At 41.7% G+C, this 21,260-nt stretch overlaps 1 protein-coding gene across 2 annotated transcripts in view; it reads left to right on the top strand.

The window, feature by feature from the left end:
* Nucleotides 1-5,946, top strand: part of MAP3K20 (mitogen-activated protein kinase kinase kinase 20) — a 61,820-nt gene extending 55,874 nt beyond the window's left edge. For both annotated transcript variants that reach the window (XM_081840742.1, XM_081840741.1), the window contains one exon: nt 5,461-5,946. In XM_081840742.1, coding sequence (XP_081696868.1) covers nt 5,461-5,835 — 375 coding nt within the window. In that variant the 3' untranslated portion in view covers nt 5,836-5,946. The remainder of the gene's footprint in view (nt 1-5,460) is intronic.
* The last annotated feature ends 15,314 nt before the right edge of the window (nt 5,947-21,260 follow it).

Genomic DNA, 21,260 nt, shown 5'->3' with positions numbered 1-21,260 from the left:
AAGTATTAGGATAGTAAAACTGCAATGAGGGAGAAATAAACCTATGAAGTGATTCGCAGGGTGTTTTCTTTTCTTCATTTACTGAAAGTCCTTTCCTGGCACCTCTATATGGATGAAGGGCCATTGTCTGGAGCAGTAAAGAGTGACTGGAAGTGAGGACCATAGAGTCTTCAAAAGGATAGGGCGCCTTTGAAAAGGAACATGTCCAGTCCTACAAATGGCTCACTGGAAACCCATCGCCATAGAGAGGCTTGGAGGGGCAAGGAAATTAGATCCACTAATTTCTAACACAGTGACTCTGTTCTCATGTCACCATGAAGCACATGGTTTGCCTTGAACACATAATGGATCTGACTTCGCTCCTCCCCTGAGTGTGAGCAGGGACAACAAACCACTATGTGAAACAAGGGTATGAGACTATCTCTCTCTTTCTGGTGGCCCCAACAAAGCATAATCCACTCTACAATTCATGGAAAGCTCCCATCACCATATGAAATGCAAATAGCAGGTTCTGAGGGGCAGTTTTTGTTGGTACCATGGCAGGGAGACAAATAGTTAAACTTCTCTTTCCCACCTCCCAGCCCCAAGGGGGTGTGCAGCTTGATTGCATTCACACAATTAATGTCACATCTAATTTGGCCCCAAAACACGGGCTTTAATTGGGACCCTCTAGGACAGAACCTAATTTTGAAAACTGGCATCACCAGTTATCTCACCGCAAGAGTAACCAGAACTACTGGCATGAATGCTTCTTAAGTGTTTGAGACATGGGCTGCCGGCGCAAAGGGAGTGGCATTGGATATATTGTCCAGGGTGCTGAACAATTAGAATTCAACTCAAAAGTGCTAGGATTGCGAAGGGTGACCCATAGCATTACAATCTGGGTACTGTGTTACTCACTTCTTGATTACTGTAATACAGGGGGGGCTGCCTTGGAAGGCTGTTCATAAACTACAGTTGGTTCAGGCTCCTGAAGCTAGGCTTCTTGTGGGGTGTGATGTGGGGACTCACGGTACTCCCCTTTTGAAACAGCTGCACTGGCTTCCAGATGTTTCTCGTTTTGTCCCATAAAGCCCTAAAAACAGCTTGAGATCAGGTTATCTGAAGGACTGCCTTCTTCCATATAGTCCTGACTGAGGACTAATGCCTTCCAGAGGCCCTTCTCACTTTCCCTTTAGGAATTCCTACTGTGACACCACATAAAAAGGCCTTTTGTGTGGTGGCCCCTCCATCTCCGGAGATCTCTATGATTCCTTCACCGTATGCATTCCAGGGAGCAGTTGAACCTTTCTCCTCAAACATTTTAGCTCTTCAACCTAATTTGGGTGCTGTGAATTTGCTCATATCTTATTGTTTTTTTAGGGTTCCCCGTTCTGATCTCCTTGGGAAAGAGCAGGATATAAGCTTATCCAGTGCTGTTTTTCTAGAAAAAGAGGTGCCAGAACTCACCATGAACACCTCCCTCGTTCTCTTAGAATGGCAACGGCGCTCACCTGAGAGGTGCCAGAACTGAGCTCTGGCTGAAAAACTCCCTGAGCTTTTCTTAAAGAAAGAAATGCTTGGCTTTTCATTGCAGAAGCAAGGACAACCCTATGTGGGAAAAGACTGAAGTCAAATAAGTAGATTTGCTTCAACAGGAACATGCTTTGTTTCAAATGTAGTTCAGCAGTTTTAGCTCCGGAACTCAGTTCTGTGTCAGTTTGGGCAAGAAACTATCTGAAGAGGGTGGGGGTGGGGGAGTGGGGAAAAAAAGGATACTTAATTAATATGCAAGAATTAGTGCATAGAACTTATGTCAGGAATTGGAAGCAGATGGAGACACATGCTAAGCAGAGACTTGTCAAGTTTAAGGGGGCTAAGCTGCAGCTGCACAGCACCTGCTGTATCATTGTCAAGCATTGTGGCAACATCGACATGGAATTGAAAGGAGGACAAATTGAACAGTTTTATGGTTATATTATGGAAACTCTTCCCTCTTAGGCCTGATTCACACATGCAAATAGTGGCTACTTATAATGCAACTGCAGAATGCTCAGTGCACCAAGTCATTCATGTAAAGCATTATATGTGTGTGTGTGTGTGTGTATATATCTATATATTTTCCTTGCTACTCCCCGCCCCCCCCCAAGCCACTGGAAATACACACACTTCCTTTTATTTTCCATTTTGCAATGACAAATTGATTGCCGCATGGAGCAGACTGTGCTTGATTGCATTGTATACCAAATCCAAGATGCTGTTTGTAAGCGTGAATCAGGCTTCGGGTTGTAATAATAATAATATTAATAATAATAATAATACCCCAGCCATCCAACTGGGTTTCCCTAGCCACTGTGGGCGACTCACAACAGAATATTAAAAACACGAGAAAACATCAAACATTTAAAACTTCCCTAAACAGGGTTGCCTTCAGATGTCTTCTAAAAGTCAGACAGTTGTTTATTTCCTTGACATCTGATGAGAGGGTGTTCCATAGGGTGGGTGTTACTACTGAGAAGGCCCTCTGCCCGGTTCCCCATGATCCGAAAACCTCTTACACAAGAACATTTGCAGTGAAGTTGTCAGGACTATTCTAGAATCAGTGTACAAGGAACATATTCTCTGTTCCTCCCCTTGCTATGCTTCCTTTCAGCATTGTAAGTCTAGGTAAAGAACCACGGTTCCAACAACTGCATGAGCAAAGTTCAAATCCCTGTCTGTTTCAGATCCCAACCTTAACCATTCTGAGACATGGGACCAGGTTGGCGTTTACTCTTTGAGAAAGCACAGTGATGCCTAGCTCTGATAGGAGAATAGAAACATGACCTGCTGACCAGCCCATGTTAGTTCCTTGCTCCTAAATTCTGTAACGTTTCAAGCCTCACAGTGTACCAAATGAGTTTATCGAGGGCATTGGCATGGCCGGGGGGGGGGGGGAGCACTGTAAAATAAATACAAACATTTCAAGGCTAGTAACTGCTAGAAGTGCAGGATGAATATCTGGCCTATTAAGACTTAGAAGTGCAGGATGAATATCAGGCCTATTAAGACCAGATTAAAGACCAAGGAGTTGTTCCCGACTTCTGGACATTAGATATGCACATCTAATGTCATTCCTCGTCTAACAAAATGCCATTTAGAGCATTTCGTTAGAATCTCTTACTTTGCTCAACACAAAAGTCAAGGTAAAAAAGAAGCTTAAATTAAAAAATCTACCGGAAAATACAGTAGATTCCTTATTTAACCTTTTGACTTTGGTGTTGTCTGTTTCTGGTGTACAGCCGATTATATTTTCCCTGCATCTATCGCACCCCCCCTACTTTCCAGGTAATATCCAGAGTTTAACTCAATTCCCCCTTTACTTATTTATTATATTTTTATCCCATCCCTCCCAAGTTGTCCAGAGTAGTGTGTGTTGTTTCTTCCGCCAGTTTAAATCCACAAGATTGTGAGATCAGGTAGATTGAGAGTTGGTGATTGACTCAAGGCCATTGTGGCTGAGTGAAGATTTGAATTCAGGGCTCTCTGGTCCTATTCCTGACACCACTATATCACACTGGCCCTCAGAACCACAGCATATTTTTTTAAGCACTTGTCAGAATGAAACCGGATACAGTGGTACCTTGGTTTAAGAACAGCTTAGTTTGTGAACAACTTGGATTAAGAATGCTGCAAACCCGGAAGTAGATGTTTTGGTTTGTGAACTTTGCCTTGGAATAAGAACACGTTGCGCTTCCTGTTGAGTGTGTTCCATTTGTAAATTGAGTTCCTGGCTGCTATGGGAAAGCATGCCTTGGTTTAAGAACACTTTGGTTTAAGAACAGACTTCTGGAATGGATTAAGTTCATAAACCAAGGTACCACTGTACTAGGTAGCATGCCCTCTGAAAATGCATTTCTTTGCTTGCATTGTCAGGCAGACATAGGAGGCTGGCTGGCTGTATTAAGAAGCAGGTCAGCCCATTCACTGGGAATTAGTTACATTCTTGCCAACTATGGTTTTTGGGATGTCAGGTACGTTGTGGGGAACCTAACACATCCACGGAATGTGACTTGAGAATGTCCATGTTACCTAAAACCTGCATTATGTCAGAGTTTCTTTCTTTCATCCAAAGATCTCTTGCCAAGTGTATTTTTACACACACACACACACACACACACACACACACACACAAAAGAAAGGTTAAAATAAATTCCGGTGGAGTGGAGGTAATGAAATCTTACACAGTTTAGTGTGAAACTCAAGATTTGTGTTGGCTTGAGCACAGCATGCAAACATCCTTTTATGTGTGGTGCAGCTATAGTGAGCGCATGCAGCAACTGTGTATTTTTCCTCTGCACATATGATAACATGCTCGCAAGCTACCAGGAAGCTAGGATTTATTGATGTCCTCCTGCCACATGTCCATGCATAACATTAGAATCCAACCCTTTGTCTCCAGGGCAAATTTCTTGGGAGCTTTCCCCAATCTCTTCCCAATGTGAGATCTTGTCTTGGCCTTGTGGAGGCCACTTCAAATAGCTCACTCTGGTGAGTGGTCCATGCCTCAGACAGATGTAACATACAGAGTTGTTAGCCATGTGTATTGCTCCCATTGTGTAGAAACAGTCTGCAAGCCACTTTCAAGTATTCCTAGCGGCAGCTGATAGGGACATGGAAACTGTCAGTTCAAACCATATTATAGCCACGTGGCATGGACCACTTACCATGCAGAAGCTGTTTGCCCTGGCCGCCAGAGGGCCATTGTAATGTGGAGCAGAGTCATAACTATGGCACAGGGGGAAACTGGGAAATGTGCACTCTCAGGAACTCTTTGTGTTCATTGCAGCATGGATATGCCACCATAGCAAGGCTCCGATGTACATTTATCGATTTCCATTTTCCAACAAAAACCAAACCATTACAGAAGCAGTTTGTTAGCAGTGAAGGGTAAGAGTGGTAGCTTTGATAGTGGTAGCTTTTTTTTTATTCTAGCGTGAATATAGGCACTAAAGGAACTGTAATCTACAGGCACCTTTACTTTGGGAACTTCAGGAATATTTATTCCAGCATCAGCCTTTGGAATAGCAAGCAAACATTTTAAATCAATTTGCTATTTGTTTTTCAAAAACGGAACAAAAATTGTGGTTTGTTTGGGTTTTTCCTTTGGCTTTGATAAAACTGTTTTCAGGATAGACACTTCTACAAAATATTTTACCTCATGCCATGCAAAGTTTCAATTTTCAACGTGAAAGCTCAATCTGCCTATGGTGCCTTGCATACTCATTGGTGGTGGTTATGCTATCTTCATGGTCTAAAAATAAATAGCCAAGTATTTTCAGAAAGAAATTCTTAATTGGCTGTTTATATTTAGACTCACTAATAATTTTACTTTCTGTTTATTGCTCACTAATCTGGTGGTGTCTTTTGCCTGGTTTTTAAATTGGTCCTAACTTTCCTTTTTTTCCTCCTCTATCCTTCCTTTCCTTTTCCCCCCACTAGTTTTGCTTCCCTTTTGCTGCAAGAATGTCTGAGGAGTCTTACTTTGAATCTAAAACAGAGGAATCAAAAAGTGCAGAGATGTCCTGTCAGATCACAGCAACAAGTAACGGGGAGGTAGCTGGTGTGAACCCAAGTCTGAAGGCCTTGATGATGAAGGGCTTTGGGGATATCTTCCCTATGAACGAAGCAGGACCCGTCCTGCATTCTGGGATGCAGATAAATATGCAAGCCAAAAAGAATTCTTCCAAAACCACCTCTATGAAAAAAGGGAAGAAAGTCAACATGTCATTGGGGTTCCATGAATTCGACTTATCTGATGACGATGATTCTGATGATATTGATTTTGATGCTGGAAGTGATAGTAGCAGTGAATGAAAGAAATAAAAAACTGTAATGTGGCGTGTGAAACAAAGGAGGAGGGAAAAGGTTTTTTTTTTTCCTGAACAAGAAGCTACAAGTGTGAATTAAAACAACTTTGAAACCCAGCACCGCTCAGTTTCGTAGGCCCATTTTATTTCTTGTATGTGAGAAGTTATGTTTATACCCATATTTGGCTTTAAAGTTTGCTTTAAAACACCTTATGTGTGTTTTCTTTTTTAAAAAGGGAATATTCTATTATGCTACAATATTTGGTTTCTTGTTTACTTCTCGACACCATAAGGAAACTGCAGACTGCTAGGAGTGTTTTTAATTCACATAATTGTTGGTAAATTATGAATACGTTGCTATTACTCTTGCTGGGTTTTTGAGCAAGTTAACATCTGGATTTTTCATGTAAATTTGACAACCTCCTTTAAAATACCTTGTGTACAGGAGGAGCAGGCTTTGCACTAGGATCTGCTCCTCTTTCCCTCCACTGAATATTATTGTCTCTGACAATGCTGATCATCTGTTTGGGTAGAAGCAGCACCAAGCTTTCTGGCTTCAGTGACCTCTCCTCACACAGGTTGTCAGTTCTAATATAGATCTCCCTTCCATTCACCTGATACAGGTTTCCCCTCCTCAGCATCTTTTTGCACAACAAAGGACCTAATCCAGAAGGGCTATGCACACGTGTTGGGTTGTCCTTACAGGATGTGCAATTTAACCTGCACTTAAGCTGCAATCTTGCAACCACATACTTGGGAGTAAGCCTCACTGAACATCAACGGGACTGAATTCTGCTTGTTGCCATTCCTGTATATTTTTTGGGCAAGTACCAATTCATAACTAGAAATGAGAAACCGAATACAGTCGTACCTTGGAAGTCGAACGGAATCCGTTCTGGAAGTCCGTTCGGCTTCCAGAATGTTTGGAAACCAAAGCACAGCTTCTGATTGGCTGTAGGAAGCTCTTGCAGCCAATCAGAAGCCACGGAAGCCCATGTCGGGTGTTCAGGTTCCAAAGAACGTTTGCAAACTGGAACACTCACTTCCGGGTTTCGGGAGCCAAAACGGTCCAAGTACCAAGGCGTTCGGAATCTAAGGTACGACTGTATAACATAATGGAATTTAAGCACAGCTTCTAGAAGAGAATGTGGACATGAGAATTCACTGAGGTATCCCTTTTCCTCCAATGTATTTACACCACAAGCTCAACTGCATAGAAGTAACCAAAGACATAGCTGTGGACTTGTGGTTGAATCCAATATAGTGCTGAGTAAGAATCACATCAGTGCAAGGGCTTACACTGGTAAACAGTGCAAGGGTTTACACTGGTAAACTTTTCCACCATGTCCTCAAACATGCTCTCTAAACAGTCGTCCAGAGCAGACCTGAGGAGAGCGCAAGTTGCACACACTGGGGGAGCAGAGAGTTGAGAAAATCTGGTTGCACATGTTAAATCCTTGAACTTGTAAGAATGCATTCGTTGTCTGCCACCCATTATAATTAGTAGGGCTTTAACGTTTAGTGGATTAATTGGGTTAATTTAAACAATTAAAATTCCAACTCGGGCAGACTGAAACAACTCTTTTTTATATATATTTAAGAACATATATTTTTAAGAGCTTATTGAAAACTGTGAGTGGCAGACAGGAACTTACAAACTATCCCCTCTTCTACAATGGGAAGGAAGGGACGGATATATTTTGTCAGTGTCTAAATCCCCTACCCCGCTACCCTGGTTTGGAGACTACATAGCTTTGGGTCGTACAGACCCAACCGCTCTCTGGACCAGCTGTGGCAAGCATGACCCTATTTTGCCTTGCCAAATTTGGAAATCTGTTGCCAGTTTGGCCAGGGCCTCAGAAGAGGCATTGCTGGGGGGAGAGAGCTCCTCCAACATGGAATTGCCTTCTCTGAAATCAAAGCTCTATCTCTGACATTTGAGGGATAGATCTTAACGATCCTGTGTTTCCTGAAACACCCTGCTAGGGATTCTAACTGTCTTTTATTACACTACACTAGTACTTCAGCATGCTTTTGCACAATTAAAAAAAAATAAAATAGTTTGTCCCCTGGAGTGAGATAAATGTGAAAGTAGGCATAGCAAAGAGATTTGGTCTGTGTGCATTGACAGTTGCATTGGTAATACTTAGGTAAGCATGTTATTCAGGAAAAAGAAATCATAGAATCTGTTATCTTCTTAGAGTTGGAAGGGACCCAAGGGTCATCCAGTCCAACCCCCTGCACTGCAGGAACCTCAGCTAAAGCAGATGGCTATCCAACCTCTGCTTTAAAACCTCCAAGGAAGGAGCGTCCACAACCTATCGTGGGAATCTGTTCCGCTGCCAAACAGCTCTTACTGTCGGAAAGTTTTTTCTGAATGTTTGGTCGGAATCTCCTTTCTTGTATCTTGAAGCCATTGCCTCGAGTCCTACCCTCCAGAGCAGGAGAAAACAAGCATGCTCCCTCTTCCATGTGACAGCCCTTAAGATATTTGAAGATGGCTGTCGCATCTCCACTTGGTCTTCTCTTTTCCAGGCTTAAACATACCCAGCTCCTTCAAGCGCTCCTCGTAAGACTCAGTTTCCAGATCATTGAGCATCTTGGTTGCCCTTCTCTGCACACGTTCCAGTCAATATAACTTTCTCATATGCAATGAAAGATACTTTGTGTAGAAAACACAGCATTTTATTTCCAGTATAATGTGGAGGGATCAAGAATGGCAGCCTATGCACAGAAATTGTTCACTGATCTGGTGGTCGTCCCTCTTGCGCACATAACACTCATATATTTTAACAGAGATTCAGCTAGGACAGCAATTCTTATGGATCTTTAAATAAGGGCGCCTGAGTAAATCTGGTGTTAGAGTCTTGTAACCAAGACAGCGTACACACACATACGTGTGTGTGTACGTATGTGTGTAAGTAATGTGGGCCAGGCTGATATTCTGTATTTGCCAAATACAGACGATTTCAGAAGCTACAATTTTCACGCAGCCCAAACCTGTGTTCAGTGGGACTTAACTTCCAGGTATTACATACACAGGATTGCAGCGTTGATTATAAAACCAAATATCTGTGATTCCTTCCCTCCGGTAATCTCAAAACACAGTGCTTTAGTATACTTGACTGATAGTTGGATCTGTGCTACAAACACACAAAGACTTTGCACTGTAAAAAAACTGTTTTGGAACTGTTTGGAACTGTTTTGGAACTGAAATAGCTTTCGGCACACATTCACTACCTATTTATTTACTATTTGATTTTTAAAAAACTGAATATTTGAGTAAAATATTTATATACTACTAAAAGCACAATGTTGAGGGGGCTCACGTCAGATACTGCAATGCAATGTATAACTGCTACTGCAGTCTGCAGTCATGGAGCACCAAAGATTTCTTAGGCTTGGGTATACAGGCAATGGTTTTTGAAAGACTTTAGGTCAGTAGTCATCACTGTATGTAGGATTATTATTCTTTTTGTGTTTGTGCGTTCCCTGTTGAAGTGGTCAAGCTACAAAGTTCTGACGCACTACAAGAAACACGTTTGATGCCATAAAAATGTAGCAAGCAAAACAAAAATAATGAATATGTATTCTGCTGGGAACTATAGGCTTGTTCATAAATTTTGTCTGTTCATTCTCAATTTGGTATTAGACTTGGGTGTGCAGTATAGGTATCTGCAGGTGAAGAGAATTCTCCTTGGCCACCAGACCAACTCCTCTCCCCCAAGAGAAAATAAGGAATGTTTAAAATACCAAGAAAAGTCAGTTTGAGGTGTCCCGTAGAAAATAATGAGTGAATAGACTCATTTTGAAATAAATTCTCCCCAAGCCCTGCAGTTGTAGGGTTCACCCCCCAATAGCTTATAGTGATTCTATCTAATAAGCCATTCCCAAACCCATATGTGAGCAGAAATGTAGCTATCTTTTGAAATTTGCACTCCTCCGAAATACTAAAGTTCAAAAGTGGGTATATGAAGGAAAAGTATACACAGTAATGTGTATTAGTGAAAAGAATGCAAAAAACATGCAATATAACTAGCAGAGCTGTTGATATTAGGTGAAATTTCATACAAAATGTGTATAGCTGAAGAAATACTCATGGATATCTGTATAAAATTTTGTGCAGATGTTTTTAGAACAACCCACGAGTGCAGAAATGGAGTTAGCTGAATTTAAGGTTGGAAAAATGAGGTGCAGAGAAACAAACGGACAGATTAATCCACCTTAAGTACAGCCTAATAGAACCTTCCGCTTGAAGGACACTTAGTACATCAAAGGACTAGGTCAAGTACTGTACCCTCTTCCAACTTTTCCTTCAAGAAAACAGTTGAGTTGGATATGATACAAGTAGCTTCCAGACCTTAAAATCTACTGTATTCCTGGAAATTGAAGAAACCATCTTCACTTCCTCTAAATTAGAAGACTCTAATTTAACACTTGCTAAGCCAGCGAGAGCTTTCTTGATGATAGGAATAATTTCAGCAACACGATGCAGGCAATAAACATGTTATGGTGTCTATAAGAATCTGCAGTGCCTCTTTTTTGAAGTCTGACACTATGTTTATATATATATTTGCTTTTGCACTGTTGAAATGTTTTATATTGACTAATAAGGAAATGATATCATTTGTAATCCAGGCACGTATGAAAATGTAAATGGAAAGTATTTTCAGTACTTAGGAAAGCTCAACCTTGGGTTTTTTGTTGTTGTTGTTTTGTTTTCTCCTAAAAACTGCTGTGCTGTGTGAACTCTGTGCCAAAAGTACTGCAGTGTGTAAACAGAATATCTAATTTTTATGGAATGTGAAATGTTACACTCTTGCATGGTGAGACCTTTAGTAATTAGTCTCTCCCACCCCCACAAGACACTACTATATGATGGCTTGCTCCAGTCACATAATGGATTTGCTTGTCTAGTTATTAACAATACATTTTGGGGGAAGGGGAAATTTGGTGTCATAAATCTTATTTTCTTGTGAATTGTTTTCCTTCTCTTTGTCTTCATTCTGACTTTGCAATAAACATTTTGACAGGAAGAAAATCTGTGGTCCCGTATAAAAATATTAGGGGTTAGATGAGGGACATGATGTGTATATGCCAGCTACCATATTTTTTGCTCTATAAGATGCACCAGACCACAAGACGCAGCTAGCTTTTGGAGGAGGAAAACAAGAAAAAAATAATTCTGAATCTCAGAAGCCAGAACAGCAAGAGGGATCTCTGCGCAGTGAGAGCAGCAATCCCTCTTGCTGTTCTGGCTTCTGGGATAGCTGTGCAGCCTGCATTCACTCCATAAGACGCACACACATTTCCCCTTACTTTTTAGGAGGGAAAAAATAGTCTTATAGAGCAAAAAATACAGTATTTCACACATGGCTTCTCCATTTTGGCTTCGTTTCTGTTAAATAACTCACGGCACAGTGTAATATGTCATGCGTTGTTGTTCATCTGAGGTTGTATTTACCTAATTTTAAGACCTGCTAAGGAACAGGTGATTGCTATTATGTCCTGGTATGTAAAACCACGGATTTCAAAGAGGACGTACTTGGTTTTCCCCACGACTGCACATACATATATACATCATTTTATCTGCATGCCGCCTTTCTGTAGTGCAAACCTTGCTCAAGGTGGCTTACAACATGGGGAAAAAACGACAAAAGTAGTCATAAAGATAAATAAAACATCAAAAAGTACACAACTAACTTGAACAATGTTCACATAAAGAAGATCTAAATAAATAAGATCTAAGATAAAGATACAAAAAATAGTAATATCAATAGCGGCAGCAACCCCCCCCCCCTTCCACACCAAACCCTCTTAAACAACACCCCAGACCAAGTCTGTTCAGCAGCCTTAGCTTTTGTTGCTGGAGTCAAGTTACAAGACCAAGTAGAAAAAGGCATGCAAGTCAGAGAACAGATATTCCAGGACTCACAACCAAGATGGCCCATGCAATGTTGGTTCCACGCTTAGGAACTAAGTCCTAAGGAGAGCGTAAAACATAGAAGACTGGGATGCAGTGCGTCGATTGGTGGTGAATTCATGTGGAAATAATTTTTTATGGGGTGAAAAAAATGTGCTTTTGCCCTTGGGTATGCCACCATTGCTCTACAATCTCACACCCAACAAGGTCTCTTTGGGATAGTGTTTGATTAGTTGCATTTGGATTATCTCTTGGACCGAATGAAACCGCAACTAGTAGAACATGGCAAGTAGGAGTTCCACAAACTGTTGCAACATATCCCCCTGTTCAGGATTTCAGGCATGTCCTCCTCCAATATAATATAAGCTGCTAGGAGCTCAAGCAGGTGATCCCGTTCTCCCCCTCCTGTTTCTTTTTCTTCTTCTAGTGAAACTCGAGATTCCATAACTCGCTGAGCATATTTAGCGCCCAGTGAACTGGGTTAGGGGGAAAGGGGTTCCTCTCTATTTACAAACTTGTATACCTTGGCCTACATGGGAGTTCACCGATTATCTAGAAATAACTTCCTCCTTTTATCAATGGAGTTGTGCTTCAAAACTGATTTACCGTATTTTTCGCTCTATTGGACGCAGTTTTTCCCCTCCAAAAATTGAGGGGAAATGTGTGTGCGTCCTATGGAGCGAATGCAGGCTTCTGCCATAGCCGCGTGCAACCCCTCCGGCAGGGAGAGGCTGCACAGGGCTATGGCTTCTTTAGCCCTGCGAAGCGTCTCCCGGCAAGGAGAGGCTGCACGGGGCTAAAGGGGAAGCCAGAACAGCGAGCGGGATCCATCCCGCTCACTGCCTTGCCTTCTTCCATAGCTGCGCGCAACCCCTCTGGCAGGGAGAGGTTGTGTGCAGCCTGTACGCTGCTCTTTGGGGCTGGGGGGGAAAATATTTTTTTCCCTTGATTTCCCCCCCCTAAAAACTGGGTGCGCCCTATGGTCCGGTGCGCCCTATGGTGCGAAAAATACGGTAATTTAATTTGATTTAATTTATTAAATTTTATGCCACCCTCCATCTGAGGATTGCAGGGTGGTTTGCGATATGAAAACACAAAAATATACAACACAGTAACAAATGAAAGCAATACCCCCCCCCCCAGTTTAAAGAACCGTAAAGGTAAAGGGACCCCTGACCATTAGGTCCAGTTGTGACCGACTCTGGGGTTGCGGCGCTCATCTCGCTTTATTGGCCGAGGGAGCTGGCGTACAGCTTCTGGGTCATGTGGTCAGCATGACGAAGCCTCTTCTGGCGAACCAGAGCAGCGCACGGAAACGCTGTTTACCTTCCTGCCGGAGCGGTACCTGTTTATCTACTTGCATTTTGACGTGCTTTCAAACTGCTAGGTTGGCAGGCGCAGGGACTGAGCTCACCCCGTTGTGGGGATTCGAACTGCCGACCTGATCGGCAAGTCCTAGGCTCTGTGGTTCAACCCAAATATTGTTATGAATATCTTCCTATGAAGCATATGATTTCATAATATAGTAAAGAGCATATATAAAGCAGATGCATATATGATGTCAATTAAAAACAAATGCAAATGTTTTTAAAACTCCAATGCAGATACTGGCTGTGATAGAAGGTTGGTTGAAAAAGGAAAGGATAGGCACTCAGCCATTCAGCAATTGCTATTACAGGGGTCAGCAAACTTTTTCAGCAGGGGTCCAGTCCATTGTCTCTCAGACCTTGTGGGGGGCTGGACTATATTTTGAAGGAAAAAAAAATGAACGAATTTGTATGCCCCACAAATAACCCAGAGATGCATTTTAAATAAAAGGACACATTCTACTCATGTAAAAACACCCTGATTCCCAGACCGTCCGTGGGCCGGATTTAGAAGGCGATTGGGCCAGATCCTTCCCCCTGGCTTTAGTTTGCCTACCCATGACATATATCGAAGGTGGAACCTGCCACACAACCCTTTTCCTGTTCAGAGTTCCAGCCAACCATCCTTTGTGCTCCATTCCATTCCTCTGATTTTCAGTTGTTTTTCCACACATACCCTACAACTGTCAATCAACCTTTTGTGTCTAGTGAGCATGCTCGGTGCTCTTTGGCTATTCCAGGTCCCTCCACCAAGCATTTTTAGTACCTATTTAGTACCATTTTTCTCCCTTTTGCAAAAGTTAAGAGTTCTCCCAAGCCTGCTGTTTTTTGCATCCTGTGGGGGGGCGATTTCATTGTGGCTGCAAAAGACTCCACCCTTGGACGACAAGTTCTGTGTTTGATATATAGGAGAAACAAACACTTGGATAATGGGTGGTGCTGGCAACTTTAGTTCGGTTAGCATGAGTTAGTTTATTGCCAGGGAACTTAAGAAAAAGTTCATATCAGATATCAGATAAGAAAGCCTTAACCTGCTGAGATCCAGTTAGATTTCCTACGACTTCACCTTCCGAGCATCAAGCTACACTAGGACATCCAGGTCTCATCCATTCAATTGCTAAAGTAGATACCATACTTTTCCGTGTATAAGACAATGTTTTTTCTTTAAAACTTATGCTAAAAAGTGGGGGTCATCTTATACATGGGTAGTGCATAGGATGGATGTTTGATTGGTTGCTGCATCTGTCAGCGGCTATTGTGCATGCTATTGTGCTCGTTTAATCTCACTGCAAACAAGTGGTACAGTGACAATAAAATATTTCTATTTCTATTTCTATTGGTTGCTGCGTTAATGGGTGGTGTTGGTTGGCTGACGCTCCAGCAATTGGGCGGGCAATTGGCAGCTTCCACCATTGAAGGGACAGACAGGAGGCGGATTTTGCGACGCATGTGGGTTAGCGATTTTCGACAATCCCCCCTAAAAAAGGTCAACAACTCTGTGCCATCTTCCCCCCATTTTCTTAAATTTGAGTCCTCCCCCCAATAGGGGGCATCTTATACATGGGGGCGCCTTATAGATGGAAAAGTGCGGTAATGCTTTTCAAATCTGGGAATCCAATTTGGATGTTTGTTGATTTTGAAATGGTATTCTTCCATCACTGTGGTTTGTCTCAACTGGCAATCAATTAAACATTTGTTACAATTTTTTGCAACTCCCAAATATTGAAATATGAATCTCGAACAGCCTAGTTGACGCTAAACTTACAAACCTAAAAGCAAGTTCAAATTATAATTCGTCATTTAATTAATTCGAAGTTGGTTTAGCTCTAGTTTTATTTCCTCATGCACCGGGAGCAGCAAGGGCTGAAATTCTGACTTAAAATAATAATAATAAAAACACTTCCCTGCTACCATAAACCAGCAGGAACGAGCAAAAACTGAGGTGAAATGGAAATGACTTGGCTGAATGGAGAACAGTTTAGCTTCACATCGAAATGTATTTATATCAGTCATATGCAAGTAAGGCAGACTTTCCGTATTAATTTTCTCGGAGAAAAAAAAAGGATCTGAATGCTAAATAAATAATCAACTTCTAAATGAAAATGGATGTCAAGAGTCACAAAAAAGAAAGAGTGCACCATTAAATTCATATTTCTTACACAGTTGCTGCCTTCCTTTGATATCTGTGCTTGGACTGAAGAAGATGTGGTAAGCAGCCTTTTATTAATTAAAACATCCTTTTTTTTGTTTGTCTAAGAATTCTTACTTTAAGTAGAGCACTCAGGGCTAAGCAATAAACCTGCAGCTGTGTGAAATAGCAACCAATGGCTGCTTCTCCCTTGTAGTTTAAGAGGAGAATACAGTGGTACCTTGGTTCTCAAACTTAATCCGTTCCGGAAGTCTCTTCCAAAACCAAAGCGTTCCAAAACCAAGGTGCGCTTTCCCATAGAAAGTAATGCAAAATAAATTAATCCGTTCCAGACGTTTAAAAACAACACCTAAAACAGCAATTTAACATGAATTTTACTATAATGAGACCATTGATACATAAAATGAAAGCAATAATCAATGTACTGCACTATAAAATAAATAAGAAAGAATTATAGATGATACAAATTAAAGTTATTATTTTTTCTTACCTGCATTGATGATAGTCATTGTTTGGATGGGGGCTTTTATCCATTTCTGCAGTCACACAATCAACTAATCAGTAGCTGAACTGGGTTCCACATAGTCACAAAAACAAATTAACCGGAAAAGCCTCAAAAACGCAAAATGAATTGCAAAAACAAAAGCGCCAAACTTAATTCATTCTGGAAGTCCAATTGACTTCCGAAATGTTCGAAAATCAAGTCTCAGCTTCTGGTTGGTGCAGGTGCCCCGGAAACAATAGCCGATAGCTGCATCGGACATTCGGCTTCCGAAAAATGTTCAAAAACTGGAACACTTACTTCCGGGTTTTTGGCGTTTGAGAACCAAGGTACCACTGTATTGTAGTGGAGAACCGACCAGGCAAAGTCGAGCTTAAGCTGGGCACTTTCCCCTGGAAATTCCCTCCCCATGCTCAAGTAAGGTGTGGTTCCAAGCTCATGTTACTAGGTAAACACAGGTTCAGTGGGGAGGAAGGGGGAGGAAGTCCCGTTGCGCAAATGGACCTCATTCCGGTTGTGCAACTATGTCATTGACTACGGCTTAAAATAATACATCTGTGTTATTTCTTCACAGTATTTTTGGATGCAGCAGCTTGTTACGAAAGGTAAGTCTCCTGTATTTGGTTGACCTGTTTTTTGTCTCTATTGATCCGTTTTCTAAAGAGCTTCCTCTTTTCTTAAGGTGACACTTCAGGTGAGATGAGTGTTTATGCTACTTTATTTAAGGAGCATCACATCACTGGGAAACGACTGCTACTTCTGGATGAAGAGGACATGAAGGACATGGGCATTGTTTCTAAAGGCCACATGATTCATCTGAAGGTACTTAAAAATGCCTTGGATGAAAATGGGACTGTTGAGGAAGGAGTCCATTCTTGTGTGGGGTGGTGGTGGAGATCTTGTTTAAAATCCTTTTGTGGGGATGAACCATGTAGGAACCATGCATTTTACTGTGTTGTTTGAATGGATATTTTGTTACATATAGTACTTTCTGCATTTTATCATTTTGTAAAATTGCTTTGGGACTTGCTGGTTGTGGGAAATGATCAACATATTTGTTATGTACTGAAGTTCTCACCCTGGGCCAGCAGGGGGATACTGTAGACATTTCAGGTCCACATAAGCAAATAAGGGATCGGAAGTGACGTTCAGTGATTGGATAGTTATAGAAAGTTGTTACAGTTACATTGTACTGGAGCTCTATATAAGCAGGCTGGCTGAACCCTTCAGTTCAGTTCTGTTCTGACCTGTGAATAAACAAGAGCAGTTTGGAGAATCGCTGTGTCGTCTGATACGTTCACCCACAACTTAACAATATTTAACAGACACATTACCTATTTTATGTATTGAAACATAAAGGCCCTACAATTCAGGGCGAAGGGAGCTCTGCCCCTAGAAACAAGAATGAAAGCAAACCAGAATAATTTTTCATGGAGTGCTGCTCCACCTGGTTCAACGTCTCTTAATGAAAAAATTGAATCCATAGGTCTTTAAATTGTGCAGTTTTGTGTGACGTAGACTCTGGTTTATTCTTATTTTCCCCTCTTTTTTTACTCTTAGACTGCCATTGAGAAATTGAGTCAGGACCACATCAATATGTTCCATTTTCCACCTCTGATTAAGGTAACCACGATTGTATTTAGAAAGTAAAATATAATGACTTGACACCTGGGAAAGAAATCTTGGTGCTATTGACCTCCATAATCTCACATTATATATATTTGGTTCAGATATAGTTCTCTTGAGGTGCTAAGCCCATGTTGGGCCTGTACTACTTCAGGCTCTGTAAGCAGAGCTAACATTCCCTGTATAGAGAAGTTTTTTAAGGTGTAATGTTTTGTTATGCTTTTATATATGCTGGAAGCTGCCCAGAGTGGCTGGGGCAACCCAGTCAGATGGGCGGGGTACAAATACATTAATAATAATAATAATAATAATAATAATAATAATAATAATAATAATAAACTAAATGCCATAAAGAACGATCCTAGACAAGTTAGTTTCCTGTGTGCATGGATTGTGTTTTAGGATGAAGTACAGCCCAAGATAAAGGTTTACCATTTTACTGAGAACTAGGCCTTAGAAATGAGACAATAAATATTCCGGAGCCAGATCTTTGCTTAGTTTCAGAAAGTGGTAGATTCATTGATACTCACAGTACTGAGGCGTAAAAGAAGGCAGGCTTAATGTACTTCTAATAGTTCTGTAGAAAAGGAAATTTCAGTAGAAAACAATGCCTCTAGCACTGCCGTCTTAAAAATTGTCTTCATCTGTAGTTATTGGAGAACTCACTCAATATTTGTATGTAGCTTCCAAAGGTTTCAGAGGTCAGACGTCTAAGGATAACCCAGCAAAACTTTGTAGAACTAAAAGGCAGTTAAACCCTTAAGACAAAGTTAAAATCTTTCACTGGCAGAGAAGATGATGCTATCACATGTTCCCTTGTCTATTTTTGTTTGTTTGCTGTGCTGTTTTTTTTTACTGGTAAGGTATATTTACTGGTATATTTGGGCATTTAGGACCACATGGCTGTAGTCTGAAGAGGCACTCTGAACCAGTTTACCGCAATCCACTTGTTCACAGTACTAATCACAGCTAGTCTGCACAGACTAGCCCTGCCAGCGCAAATAACACAACTGCTTCATGCTGAAATAGTCACAGGTACCTTAAATTCCTCCTGTAGGAAATACCTCTTATTTGAGGAATTCCTTTTGCACATCCTGTTCTGCACTATCATCTCTGCTTGAGTGATGACTGGAAACTCGCCCGTAGTTTACAAGTCGAAGAAAACTGTTTCCCAAAATTGTACAATGCAAAATTACACTTGTTGTTTTTCACACTGAAGGTTTAAGTAGGGTCAGAACTGTTTACAAAGATATTAAAAATGTTACATTATTTAACACAGACTGTCAAATACCCTGAATTTAAACAAACTGAGATCTGAAACAAAAATGACTCATCCTTTCTTTCTGTGGTAGGATTCTGCAAGTGAAAATGAGACAAGTGAAGAGAAAGTCGTGAACCTTGAACTCGTTTTTGGCTATCATTTAAAGCCTGGAAGTGGCCCTAAGGTAAATGAATAATTCGAAGCTGCTATTATTTGTTGTATATGCCTGTTGTCTTTGTCCATGGAGTTTTCTTGGCAGGGATACTGGAGTGGCTTGCTGGTTCCTGCTCCAGGTGGATCATGTTGGGTCAAATCTCTCCACTATGACCTGTCCATCTTGGGTGCCCTGCTCGGCATAGTTCATAGCTTCTCTGAGTTATTCAAGCCCCTTCGCCATGGCAAGGCAGTGATCCATGAAGGGGATGTATGGAAGTGAGAGCTGGACCATAAAGAAGGCTGGTCGCCGAAGAATTGATGCTTTTGAATTATGGTGCTGGAGGAGCCTCTTGAGAGTCTCATGGACTGCAAGAAGTTCAAACCTATCCATTCTGAAGGAAATCAGCCCTGAGTGCTCACTGGAAGGACAGATCGTGAAGCTGAGGCTCCAATACTTTGGCCACCTCATGAGAAGAGAAGACTCCCTGGAAAAGACCCTGATGTTGGGAAAGATGGAGGGCACAAGGAGAAAGGGACGACAGAGGACGAGATGGTTGGACAGTGTTCTCGAAGCTACTAGCATAAGTTTGACCAAACTGAGGAAGGCAGTGGAAGACAGAAGTGCCTGGCGTGCTCTGGTCAATGGGGTCACGAAGAGTTGGACACGACTAAATGACTAAACAACAACAACATTATTTGTTTTCTTCACATAAAAAATTCCCTACATATATTCACCCCAGGTGCCTCCAGATGGTTAATATTTGGGGTGATGAATTTAATCTCATAACAGGAAACATAAGTTTGCGCAGTTGAAGTAGATTAAAGTGCTCTTTCCCCCTAGCAATACAAATCCACCTTAAAAAAAGAAAATGGCTTTTGCTGTTAGGAAAGGGAGAGGAAATGCATTAAAAAGTGTGGAATGAATGCATGATTAACAGGAAGACGTAAAAAAGCCCCACAAGCAGTTCAGGATGAAGGCTCATTCTCATATAATATTTGGAGATGTTCCATTTAGAGAAATGGCGAATAAGGAGGGCGTGGTATTGGCATACAATATTCTTGTTGGTGTGGGGAAAGTGGATAGAGAAAAGATTTTCTCCCTGTCTCATAATATAAAACTTGTGGACATTGAATGAAACTGAAGGTTGGAAGGTTGACGACAGACAAAAGGAAGCACACGACACACAGTGAAACTACAGGGTTCGTTCCCACAAGAGGTGCCACCAGCTTGGATGGCTTTAAAAGAGGATTAGACAAATTCACGGAGGATAAGGCTATTTTCCAGCTCCACTGCTAGAGGCAGGTAGCCTCTGCATACCAGTTGCTGAGAGAGTGCTATTGTACTTCTGTTCTGCTTTTGGGATTCCCTTTGGGATCTTGCTGGGAGGAATGCTAAAGTAGATGAGCCTTTGGCAGGCTCTTTTTATTTTCTCATGTTCGCTTATCTGAAAACAGATCAGAATGAATTCTCAATGCAGACCAGATACGGTCCAACCTCACTGTAAGCTTCGTGCCAGCAAATCAAGATGCATGCTCAATAGACACGTTATCTGGCAGTTCCCTCCAGGGCCATCTTTAGCATAGCCGCCGGGGTGTGCAAAGATCTGCCCAGTGCCCCCAATTTGGGGGGGGGCAGGTCAAAGTTGTTCAGCTTTTTTTTAGGGGCGCAAGGTCTAAGTTGTTCAGCTTTTAAGGAGGGGAGCAACGAAAACCGCTAATATGAAAAATTAAAAAGCGGCAGCGATAGCTCCGTCTTCCGTTTTTGCAAAAATGAAAGACACCAGTAGGGGGGGACCCGATACATTGATTCTGCCCCACACCCCTGGGTACAGACAGCCCTGGTTCCCTCACCACGAGGTTATAGGGAAGCAGGCAGAGGGCCTTCTCAGTAGTGGCACCCTCTCTGTGGAATACCATTAGACGTCAAGGAAAGAAGCAACTATGCAACCTTAAGAAGGCAGCGTTGTGTAGGAAAGTTTTTAATGTTTAATTATTATTATTTTGTATATGCTGGAAGACGCCCAATAAAATCAGCAGCAGCAGCAGCATCTGGAGGAACCCAAAATCGGCAGAAGTGTGCCGAGTGCGACTCATCCTGCTTTTCAGTAGTGTGGCAAGGATGTTTTGTTCTGCATGCCAGAATGCTAAGAACCAAACAACTCACTAAGAATGAGCACAGGGCTCCGCATTCCTAGGGCTGCCATACTTCAGAATGAAAGAGTAGGTCACATCACTGAGCACTTTCCCATTCCGCAGTAAGTTGCTGTTTCTGGAAAACTAGGGCGCCAAGTTAGGAAGGTTCCAGCCCAACCTTCTCTGTGGTGAGCTGGTTTCCTGTAAGATGGTCTTCTCTTCTTATATCCGGTTTAGATTGAAGCTGAAGTCCAAAGTGATTGAAAAACAAAACTGAGAAGCTGTGGGCTATATCTCCCAATTCACATGCTCCGT

Source organism: Podarcis erhardii (genome assembly GCF_964252035.2).
Source record: "Podarcis erhardii genome assembly, chromosome: 1".
Lineage (NCBI taxonomy): Eukaryota > Metazoa > Chordata > Lepidosauria > Squamata > Lacertidae > Podarcis > Podarcis erhardii.
Note: the sequence above shows the minus strand (reverse complement) of the source record. Positions and strands in the feature narration are given on the sequence as shown.